The 12,475-nt window shown below is 45.0% G+C and overlaps 1 protein-coding gene across 2 annotated transcripts in view; it reads right to left on the reverse strand.

Moving 5' to 3' along the window:
• AGBL1 (AGBL carboxypeptidase 1) overlaps positions 1-10,918 on the reverse strand; it is a 413,198-nt gene extending 402,280 nt beyond the window's left edge. For both annotated transcript variants that reach the window (XM_081171065.1, XM_081171064.1), the window contains exon 1: positions 10,533-10,918. In XM_081171065.1, coding sequence (XP_081027191.1) covers positions 10,533-10,583 — 51 coding nt within the window. In that variant the 5' untranslated portion in view covers positions 10,584-10,918. The remainder of the gene's footprint in view (positions 1-10,532) is intronic.
• Positions 10,919-12,475: the final 1,557 nt, after the last annotated feature.

The raw sequence follows: 12,475 nt of genomic DNA on the forward strand, positions 1-12,475 counted from the left end.
CAAGGCTCCTAGCAACACTAGCTGTGCCCCGCATCCACAGCTGAAGGCAACAGTGCTTCCAAATGCCAGTTGCTGGAAACCATGAAGTGGGGAATGCACTTGTGTTCAGATCCTGCTAGCTGGATAGGACTAGCTGGGCCCATTGGCCTGATTTAGGCAGCTGTTCTTATGTTCTTGTGTTTCCGGCTCTTGTGGGAGGCACCATTTGTGTTCCACTTGAGGTCACACAATGAGATTGAGCCAGCACAGCAACTGAGAGCAAAGGCCATGCTTCCTATATTAGTCACATGGGGACTGCCACTCAATCAGGGATCATACAGTAGGTGGGATGATGTCATAATCCTATTGGGCTGTGTGATGACATCTTAGAGCAAACGCAATAGAAGGGGAGCACAAGGGAGGTTAAAATAAATGAGCAAACATGTGTGTTCCAAAAGGGAGCTATTTTACAACAGTGTCAGAAAGGTCTTTTAAAAACCCACCCTGTGAATCTATTTCAGCCCCGCTAAGTATCATTGCATGCCAATGTCCAAGCTAAAAAAACTGCTGCATGTCAGCTATCAAATACAGACAATATTTGGAAATCAAATACCATCAGACGTCTAATACATGCATCAGCTACTGGCAAGTATTTAGGTAGTGAAGTCCATGTCCCCTGAAAAGGGGGTGGTGTTAAAAACTGTAATAGATAAATAAAATATTTGGCATCAAAATTCACAGAGCAACTGCGTGACCCAACTATGCCTGGAAGCACACAGACTCCCCATTCCCTTTTCTAGCAAATACACCCATCTCTGGCATGCAGGATGGTGCTTTGGGTCCCATTAGCCCATTCCACAGCCCACCAGAAAGCCTCACTGTGGACAGGTGTGCATAGCCTCTCCATGAGGCAAGCTCTTCCGATGAGGGAAGCGGAGAATTCTTTTGTCTCCTAGCTGAACATGATGAGAATGCAGCCTGGGGGCGTGGAACCTGGCAAGCACCCTGGCCCTCGGACGTGGCTTTTAGCAAGGCCTAGCTCAAATTAGTTTGCTTGCACCCAAGTGGGAAACTACTTATTTGGTTTCTATCCCACCCTTCATCCTGTAGGAGAAAATGTATGTGCAGGGAGAGAGGAGATGGTGGGGAAGGACCATAATTCATGGGCTTTGCATGCAGAAGGTCTCAGGCTTAATCCCTGGGTAGTCCTGAGAGAATATGCAACTTGCATGCAACTCTGTCTCCGCTTTCTTGGTGATACCTAAGTGGTCACCTTAATTGTCTGGCTGCTTATTGGGTTGAGCTTTGTTCTTTGTTACAGAGAACATAAATACCTTATTGGTCTGCATATGGGCCACACTTTCCTGGCTAAAACCTCCCAGATCTGGCTAAAACCCGAGTGTGGCCTGTCATCATGCTGCTATAGGTAGAGCTGCAATTTAAGCTAAGACCTTGGGAACCCCACAGAACTTCAGTAAACTTCAGTAGTTTTTGTAAACGGATATTTTACGCCCTTCTCGACAGGTGATGCTGGATGCCCAGTGAATTGTTCACTATGAGACAAGGCAAGAAGTAGCGTGTATTTTTTTAGATTGTAAAAAATACTGGATGGTGCCAGAGATTTATAGTATTTTCCCCCCTTTCAAAGAGATATTGTTTTAGGGGTGGCTTATATTTGGACCAATGCAGTATACAGTGGTACCTCGGGTTACATACGCTTCAGGTTACATGCACTTCAGGTTACAGACTCCGCTAACCCAGAAATAGTGCTTCATGTTAAGAACTTTGCTTCAGGATGAGAACAGAAATCGGGCTACGGCGGTGCGACGGCAGCAGGAGGCCCCATTAGCTAAAGTGGTGCTTCAGGTTAAGTACAGTTTCAGGTTAAGAACGGGCCTCTGGAACGAATTAAGTACTTAACCCGAGGTACCACTGTATTCCACTGCCACCAAGCACTCTGTGCTATCTACTGGGTTGAGAGAGCCCTTGCCTCTCTAGACCAATTTGTTCAGCTGCGACTGAGCTGGGAACCCAGGCCTCTTTGACTCCTTTCAGAATCCCTGCTTTGATGTGGAGCCCTTTGAAGTCTTCTGGGTTGCCAAATTCCACACGAGAAGCTTGAAGATTAAAGTCACCGTGCTTAGCTTGTGATGAAGCAGTGCTGAATTATCATTTGGTTTTCTGGCAGTGGCACCCACTGAATTCATGGGAAGCTGATTCATGTTGCTGCTCTTTTAAGGAGCACAGGTGAACAACAGAATCGAGGGGTAAAGCTTTTCCAGGACTACCATTTTTCAGTGGCCATCAGGGTGGAAGGAGCACCACACAGCATGTTCGACTGATATATAAACACCTCCTCTCCGTACCTTCCAATATTTTAATATATGAATAGGGTATGTCTGTGACCTGGATTCAAGAACAAAGGTACTTACCATCTCTAAAGAATGGTCCGTATAGTTAAAGCTATGGTTTTCCCACTAGTGATGTATGGAAGTGAGAGCTGGACCATAAAGAAGGCTGATCGCTGAAGAATTGATGCTTTTGAATTATGGTGCTGGAGGAGACTCTTGAGAGTCCCGTGGACTGCAAGAAGATCAAACCTATCCATTCTTAAGAAAATCAGCCCTGAGTGCTCACTGGAAGGACAGATCCTGAAGCTGAAGCTCCAATACTTTGGCCACCTCATGAGAAGAGAAGACTCCCTGGAAAAGACCCTGATGTTGGGAAAGACGGAGGGCACAAGGAGAAGGGGACGACAGAGGACGAGATGGTTGGACAGTGTTCTCGAAGCTACCTGCATGAGTTTGACCAAACTGTGGGAGGCAGTGGAAGACAGGAGTGCCTGGTGTGCTCTGATCCATGGGGTCACGAAGAGTCGACTAAACAACTAAACAACAAAGAATGGTCACATTGGCCAGTTAATGCAATCAGTGACCAGTATCAGCAGGGCCAGATTTAGATGACGAGAGGCCCTAGGCTACTCAACTTGTGAGGCCCCTCCCCCACCCTCACAACTAGAAGAAAATGGAAGAGTGTTGTAAACAAAATTGAGTGAACCCAAGGATGGTGACAGGTATTTAAAATTCTACAATTCACAATTTCTCCTCTAAAGGACATAAGATATTATTGTTAAATACAATGGTGATTTTAAAAAATGCATAAAATTAACACTGAAAAACTTTTGCAAGAACTGAACTTTGTAAACCTTTTGTGGCCTGGGCAGGCCTGGAACTAGTTCCCATGTCTAGTTCCTCTCTAAGGAACCAAGTTCAGCCTTCATGGCATTTAACCATGGCTCAGCATCCTCTGAGGTTAAACTTTGGACCTCTTGGAAGCTTGAAGGTTCCCAAAACTTCTCTGAGTAACTAACAACAGCTGTATCTGCTTTGACTGTTTTAGCAAACTCTTCAGCACACCTTTTGGGTGGTTTACCCTTTGTGGCCATTTCAGATCTGCGTACTATACACAAGTCTTCCATGCTAGGCTTCTCAGCTTTAGCAGGCAGGCCACAGGCCTGGGCAGGCCAGGCCGTCCTCTTATATACCTGCTGGGATTGACAAGGCATCTGACCCTCACCTGAATCTCATAACTCTCCTGTAGCTGCCTCTGATTAGTTATCATTTAACTCTTGGGGGAAATAATTAGCATCACACGTCATGTGCATGGAAGTTGCCAAACCAATTAACCAACGAGAAGGATTACTGTTAATAACACCAGTTTTCCTCTAACTTAATATTGCTGGATAGTTTTGATGAACTGCAAAAACATTTTTAGTTTGCTTTCTGTTGCCACCCTGGACCTTTTCTTTATTAGTGCCACTTTGTTTTGTACGATTCCTTGCAAATGAAGGAAAACAACTTTTCTGCTTGTATATGTTGATAATATAATCTTGGTTACTGAGGACAAACAAGATTGTACAAAAAACAAGATTGGGTGCAGGCATGGCCAGGACATAGGCATCCTGATTTTGACAAAGGATTTTTATTTATTTCTATAAGATTTTGCAGACTTTGGCTGTGAACTAGGGCCCTACCAAAAAAAAAAAAATCAAGTTGCGCCCCACTGCTTCAAATTGGGCCCCACTGGCTAGCCCTGAGTCTCATAGTTGCTGGGCCTGAGTTGCCCTGCCCTTGCATGAAGTCTTGGGTTTGCAATTTTGGAAGAGGGGAGACTGAGGCACTGGGGAGAGGGCAGGCTGGTGAGGCCCCCTAGATAGATGCCCTAGGCTTCAGCCTACGTAGCCTATACATAAATCCGGCACTGAGTATCAGCTATCTTGTCAGACAGAAGAAAAGGCGCACTCTCAAATTCCTGTTGTAGACCGCCTCTTTCTGTGGCACATGTATGATGCTTTTTGGGGTGGTCTTTGGCTAAGGGGCTGGGCAATTTCAAAAGTCTTTAAAGGTTCTTGTCCACCTTTGCTCTGGATCCTCATCTCCTTGCAAGGGGGGGGGCGACTCTGAGCAATAGAAAAATAAAGATCTTCCTTGCTTTCAATGGATCCTGCCTCCACTCAATTTTCTCTGACTGATAACGGACTTAGTGGGGACAATGAACCCCTTGGGCTGTAAAAGCCAACCTAAACTTTTTCTATAACAATACCACTTTAAACAATCATGGCTTCCCTCAAGGAATCATGGGAACTGTAGTTAAAGGGTGCTGAGAGTTGTTTGAAAACCCCTGTTCCCCTCCAAGAGCTACAATCTACAGAGTGGTTTACCCAACTAAGTCCTCTTCCCAGGAAATTCTGTGAATTGTAGTTCTGTGAGAATAATAAAAGTATTCTAACAATTCTCAGCATCCTCAACTACAGTTTTAAGTATTCCTATTGGGTACCCCTGACTCTCTAAAGTGATATAGTACTGCTTTAGATGTATAGACCAGATGGGGCCATATAAACATGTGTGATTTAAAAAACAAAACAGTAAAAATAAAATTAAGCTCCCCGAGGCAACAGCCCAATGGACACTAAACTCCATGCTGCACCAGAAAACTCCCCCTCAGTTCCCAAAATTGTTTTCCTTTTGGAAAACCTGCAAACAAGGTGTGAAGTTAAAAATTCACTCACATTGTTGCTCCCCAGTGACTGGGATTCAGAGGCCTGCTGCTGCTGTTGCTGCCATCATAACTCATAAAAAGGTAAAGGGACCCCTGACCATTGGGTCCAATCGTGACCAACTCTGGGGTTGCAGCTCTCATCTCGCTTTACTGGCCGGGGGAGCCGGTGTACAGCTTCCGGGTCATGTGGCCAGCATGACTAAGACGCTTCTGGCGAACCAGAGCAGTGCACGGAAATGCCATTTACCTTCCCGCCGGAGCGGTAACTATTTATCTACTTGCACTTTGACGTGCTTTCGAACTGCTAGGTTGGCCGGAGCAGGGACCAAGCGACAGGAGCTCACCCCGTTGCAGGGATTTGAACCACTGACCTTCTGATCGGCAAGTCCAAGGCTCTGTGGTTTAACCCACAGCGCCACCCGCATCCCATATCTTGACTCACAGCCATTCTCAAAAAAAGGTCCCACTATGCTCAATGGAGCTTATGCCCAGGTAGAGACGGGGTAGAAATGTGGTTCACATCTCAGTGCAAACCTACCTAACCTGCAGCTCCCATAACAATACAGAAATGGAAAAACAGCTATCCTTCAGAATTCACACTTCTCCAAATTATTTGATGAGGATCGGGGGGGGATGTATAAAAATATATATGTGGGTCAGTAAGTGAAGATGCATATATTTGTGAAAATGACAAAACAAAAATACATTACATCTGCTTTCAGAAATGTGCATTTTAGGAGAAACATGCACTAGGATACTCACAATTTTTCATGAGGACCTTTAAAATGTTTTTGTGTTTTTTTTTTGCAAAAATGCTGTAGAAATGTAGCAAACAGAATTTAAGATTGGAAAGACGGAGGGGGGACAGAATTGACATTTGCCCATCCCTACTCCCATGTAAGTATGGTATGTCAATACCAAACATCATTGCATAGGGTATCAAGGCAGAGGATTTCCCCCTTGACCACTGCATATAGCAATATCTCAGTCTGTCATCTGCAAAGCAAGTGCTGGGAAAGAGGAGGAGGGCAATTCATGATGTCTAAGGGAGGCTCTTGTGTCTGTTCCCTGCTAGGCTTCTGTCTTGTGCAGAGAGGAATCCACACATCCTCCATCAACACATGATTTTCACCTCTTTCGTTTTGAATTGTAGCCTGCTGTCAAGCTGGCTGTCCAGCACACTGGGATGCAGGTCACGCAGGTACCTGCCAGCCGTCCCAGAGAGTGCCAGCTCTAAATGAGCACAATCCAAAACCCAGAGGTTGTGGCCTCAGCAAACATGTGTGCCATTCTGAGTGCTGGAACTAAATCCAGGATGCCTCATATAGTGTCGGCATCCACTGCCAATGAATAACAAGGGCATCCTGTCATCTTGGGCTTTGGAAAGATATTGGAGGCTCATCAGATGTTATATCTGTTTTAACACATTGGGGTTTTATTTTTTCCCTTTTGACATGCTGTGGAATTACAAGTTATTTTTTAAAAAAAAACAACAAAAAACCCCAAAAATCTAGCCTCAATGTTTCTTGTATTTTATTTAAAACTTAGTGGACTGAATTCAAAGTTCTGTGTCCGCAAACACAGGGGCTCTTGCACTAGCAGGTGCATTCATTTTCATGTAGCATAGCAGAAAGGCCCCTCTGAGTAAAAGGGTGTAAATGACTAGTTTAGGGTCACACGCTTTTGAATACTCCCTGATTTTGAACTCTGGGAAACAAAACTTTTTTAAACAAAAACAAAACCAAAATACTAAGTTGAACTATTTCCCTTGAACTGTTTGTTTTCCACGTGCAAGGAGTATTGGGGATGAAGGACACTCAAGCATGCAATGAATAAAAGCCCACGCAGCAAGAAGCAGTATATTCTAGGTTAAGGTGGCACTGCTTTATTTCGCTGATTCGATCAACTGAGTGGTGGGTCTGAATGCTGAACTTCAGAGGATGCATGAAAATAAGGGCTCATTTCAGGACAAATGGAAAAACTAGACTGAATGAGGCCCATTCAGTTCAATTTGCACTTATCTGGAATAAACACAGAGAAGACAGAATGGGCATGAATGGGACTCCTCCTGTGTCCATTCAGACCATGATGGGGGTCACATACCTATCTCAGGTAGTGGCCGAGAAGATATTACCATCATTTATTTTCCTCGCTCCATGAACATCCCAGTGCAGACTTGCTCTGGGATATTTTGTGGGGGAATTGTAGCTGCCATACACAGAGAGAGGTGGGGAGAGAGAAAGAGAGAGAGAGAGAGAGAGAGGGAGGGAGAATGGAACATTTTTCTCCTAGCCACCACCCGACATCACAAATGGTCTGCACTGGGATGTTCAGGGGGGAGCAATTGGAAAGGGGGTACAGAATGTCAGCCAAAAGCAGCTGCTGATGTTCTCTACACTACCTCCACAGGGGAGGACCCAAAATTATTATTTAAAAATAGCGATGTGATTGTGAATACCAACATGAAAAATTAGCCAATACAGAAAGCATGAAAAAAAAAAGGAATTTCAGTGAAGGAAACATGGGATGAACAGATTTTTAGGAATAATAATAATAATAATAATAATAATAATAACCTTTTTGCGCACTCTTACATGAAATACAAGGTGTGAGTCTTCAATTTGATCTGCATTTTGCAGAGAGAAAATGAATTCTGCAAATCGACAGAGCTCATGAATTTTACACAAGGAACAGTCGGAAGACAAACGTCTGCCACACCAAGACATCTGTAGTCTATGTAGTTCTACTTTGAAGCCACTAAGTCTTTTTTCACTTGTCATATGCACTTCCACAACACATGGCACAACACACCGCCATTTAATTGCTTCTGCCTGTCTTTGAATAGAGACATTTTTTTAATTGCACCAAGGAATGAAATTTTCCGTGAAAAAGTTCCAGAAATTAAATGGCTTTGCTGCCTGACTTCAATTTTCTTTCTAATTATGTAGCGGGTTTTAATTAATGGGGGAAAGCCAGTGAAGTAGCAATCGTAGTTTTTCGTTTTCTTTATCACATTTTCATTCTGACCTTTTTCTGTGTGGCTCAGGGCAGTGGACAAGGTTTGCCCACTCCTGTTCCACTATCAAAACAGCCCTGTCAGATAGGACATCCCTGTAAAGGAATGACTGGCACAAAATTATCAAATATCCAACATGGCTGAGTGAGAATTTGAACTAAGGCCTCCCTGCTCCTAGTATAAAACTAACTACTAGTTAGTTGTACCCAGAGAAGACCCACTGAATTTAATCAACCTAAGGGAGTAATGTCCATTAACTACCAATTAACAACATACAACAACAACCAACAGTGACTCAGGGGCAGTTTCATTCCTCCATTTGTTCTTTCTCTCATATTGGAGCCATAAATTGTGCATTTTCCGCTTAGTGTAGTGCTTAGAGTGTTGGACTGGCACCTGGGTTCAAATAATAATAATAATAATAATAATAATAATAATAATAATAATAATACCCATCTGGCTGGGTTTCCCCATCCCCACTCAGCCATGAACCTCACAGGTGGGCCAGTCACTACCTCTGCCTAATTTACCTCACAGGATTGTTGTGGTGATTAAATGAGGCAGGATGAGAACCATTATATGGATGAGAACCATTGTATGCCACATTAAGTGTTGTGGAGAAAAAGGTGGGCTGACATTAACAACACATTTTAAAAACACCCTTATAACCTCTTCCCTGCCTCCACACACACACAAAAAAACACCCACAAAAAACTGACAAAATCAGGGCTTTGATTTAGCAGGGAAACTTCGGGACCTGCTAAATAGGGACAGAGGAGTGTATATAGCTATCTACCAAGAGCTGGGAACCATTTTTCTCAGCTTGATGCTCACATTCCCTCATGGACTGCCTTCTAAGGGCCACATGCCAATGGTTTGTAGGGCCACAAGCAAAAGTAGGTGGGGCAATTCATGTGATTCCTACCTTTGTACAGAAGGCTAGGTCCCAAACTCAGAGGCTTCTGTACAAACATTCAGACAAGCAAGAGGCATAATCCCAGTCCAATGATACATTCCAGCTAAGCACCTCGCAAAGGTGCAGTGGTGGCTCCAGAGATGAGCTGTGGCCTGGGAAGGGTCCAGAGGGCCTGGTAGAAATTCCTGGCATGTGCATTTGCCCCCTGGGACCTGAGATTCCCAACCTTAGAGAGAGGGAGGGAGGGAGGGAGGGAGGGAGGGAGAGACCCACTAGGGACCCTGCCATTTCCACCACCCTTCTATTTACTGCCTTCATAAAGGTAAAGGGTAAAGGGACCCCTGACTGTTAGGTCCAGTCGTGACCAACTCTGGGGTTGCGGCACTCATCTCGCTTTATTGGCCAAAGGAGCCGGCGTACAGCTTCCAGGTCATGTGGCCAGCATGACTAAGCCACTTCTGGCGAACCAGAGCAGCACACGGAAACGCCGTTTACCTTCCCGCCAGAGCGGTACCTATTTATCTACTTGCACTTTGATGTGCTTTCAAACTGCTAGGTTGGCAGGAGCAGGGACCGAGCAACGGGAGCTCACCCCATTGCGGGGATTCGAACCACGGACCTTCTGATCGGCAAGCCCTAGGCTCTGTGGTTTAGACCACAGTGCCACCCGCATCCCTACTGCCTTCATGCTCCTGCCTTAATGACAGACATGCTACATCTCCATTAGTGCAAACTAGGATGCTCCTCTCCCTCCATAGCAGCTGCTGGAAGGTGTCACATCCAAGATGTCAAAGATGCTAGCATAACCAGCACGAGCCTTAATTCCCAAACTGCAAAAATCCACTTTCTGTTTGCAGGTTGGAAGGTTCAACCTCCCTTTGGGCTTTCACCAACATAGGAGAGATTGTTTTTAAGAAAATTCTGTTGAAAGGTTTTTACATATACAGAAATCATTCTTAGGATTCAGGTGTCTGGAGTAAATAACAACAACAGCATCCATTCTATGCAGCTACAAACCCAAGTCTGATTTCTAGCACTTGCTTTTTAAAACAAAAACAAAAAAGGGATGCTAGACCTGAATGCATAAACCGGGGGCAAAAATCATTTGTTTTTCTGTTCTGAAACCCAAAACAAATCCCAAACAGACTTAAAACAGCTAGGACTGCTGCAAGAAAAGATTTCAGTGCAAACAATCTGTTGCCTAATATTTACACAGCATCTGAATGTACAAAAAGCACTCTATGTACATTGCAAAGTTGGTCAGTACTGTATTCTTTCTGTGTTGCAGACAGAGGGCTGAGAAACAGACGCTTGCCTAAGCTGGCCACCTGATAAGTTCATGGCATGGGTGAGACTTCCTGGTTCAGTGCTCACAGTCTCATTCCATGCACCCAATCTGATTTTGGACAGCAGGGAGGTGTTACATATCAAAGCAGGTACATCCATTCAATTCTTATGGCTGACCTTGAGACAGGAGGGAGGCAGGCAGGAGGGAGGGAGGGGAGAGAGTAAGACAGAACCAACAGGGGTCTCCCCATTCCATCTACTTTGAAGTCCTCTTACCTGAAGCGTAGAGAGAAGAACTTGCAAGCCACTAACGTCTTGCTCAGCCATGCTGCTCTATGCTCACTCTCTAAGTACTAGCGGTGCATGCAATTCCAACAGTTGCTTTGCTAACAGTCCTCGGCCTGATTCAGAGAGAGCAGCTAAACTCCAGAGCAGGAGAAAGTAAAAAACCAGAGCAATGCAACTCTAGACCTCCACGCAAGAGATAAATGTACACACAGGCACTCACACTCTCCCTTCACATACACACAGCCCGCCCCCTGGTCTCCTGTCCCTGTAGTGGTCTCCCACTGTGACGGAGAGATTAATTCCTATATAAAGAATCTGAGGGATTAAGCAAAGTGCTCTGTGAAAGGTCCGGGTGTTGGGTGCACAGCCGGAGGCGTGCAGGGTGGGTGGTGATGGCAGCAGGAGGAAAAGGCAAAGAGAGGAGAACCACAGATCCTCTGGGCAAAGCCTGCGAAGAAGGAGGGGAGGGTGATCAAGGCTGCCTGCCTGTCAGACATTCTCAGCTGACCTGCTGATCAGTTCCAGAGAGCCCTCAGAGGCCAGTCTGCTCCGACTGCTTCTGTCCTAGTGAAATTGGAGACACATGGAGATTGACAGGGCCCTAGACATTGGCAAGCAAAGGAGTCCTGCAGGCTTAGTAAACCAGAGCTCTTCACATGCTTTGTTTTTAAAAAAGCTGTTTGTAAGCTGCAGCCTATCTTATATGCAGTACATGAACTGGCCTAGGTGTGTAGAGGGATTTTAATCAATAATCAAGGCAAGTCAGTAGGCTGGTCAGCAGCTGAGAAGAGAGAGCTTGGGGGGCTCCCAGCAATCATTCAAACCTGAGCTGTCAGATCCAAATGGTGGATCTATTTTAGTACAGCTTTGAACTTTATTATATTATGAATCTTTCCTGTGCATGCAAAAATCTCCAGGATCTCCAGGTGAGGATGGAAAAGACTCCAGTCTGAAACCACCAGAGAGCTGCTGTCAGTCAGTGTTGGCAAGACTGAGTTAGATGGTCTGACTTAGGAAGCTGCCTTATTCCACTGGTCCATCTAACTCAGTTTTGTGAACACTGACTGGCGATGGCTCAGTGGGAATCCTCTATGGGAGAAATGGATAAAAATTGGGTGAGGAATTGAGGAAGGATTAACTAAGGCGTGATCCTGATTGATTGCCCCCCCCCCCAAAAAAAAAAAAGCTCAACAATTTTGGTTAATCCAATGGATAGATCACTGCCAGTTTTTTTATAGTAGTAGATAGGTAGCCGTGTTGGTCTGCCATAGTCAAAATAAAAAAAAATTCCTTCCAGTAGCACCTTAAAGACCAACTAAGTTAGTTCTTGGTATGAGCTTTCGTGTGCATGCACACTTCTTCAGATACTAGTGGGAGTTGATCACAGTCTCTTGGGAGTTGGACATGCCTGTTTCAGAGTAAGTTGCTCACTAGGAGCTCTCCGTGGTGCTGCAAAAACTTGCCCACCTTACTGCCTTCACAGGATCAGAACACAATGGCTATGTATCCCCCAGCATCGGAACACTTTAGACATCCACAATTCTGGTTTTCCAAGATTTCAGAACAATCTGTCATCCAGCAACCATGCTGTAGCTAAGCAGGACTGGCAATGGCCAGTGCTTGGATAGAGAAGACCTCCTATGTTGCTCTGGTAAGGTAAAATGTAAAAGAACTCTGGATGTTTAAGTCTAGTCAAAAGCAACTGTGGGGTGCGGCACTCATCTCACTTTAGGCCGAGGGAGCCAGCGTTTGTCCGCGGACAACTTTACGGGTCATGTGGCCAGCATGACTAAACCACTTCTGGTGCGATGGAAGCCAGAGCACACGGAAACACCGTTTACCTTCCCTTTTTATCTACTTGCACTGGTGTGCTTTCGAGCTGCTAGATTGGCAGAAGCTGGGACAGAGCAATGGGAGCTCACCACCATCAA

This window comes from Podarcis bocagei, assembly GCF_964188305.1.
Source record: "Podarcis bocagei genome assembly, chromosome: 14".
In the NCBI taxonomy this organism is placed as follows: domain Eukaryota; kingdom Metazoa; phylum Chordata; class Lepidosauria; order Squamata; family Lacertidae; genus Podarcis; species Podarcis bocagei.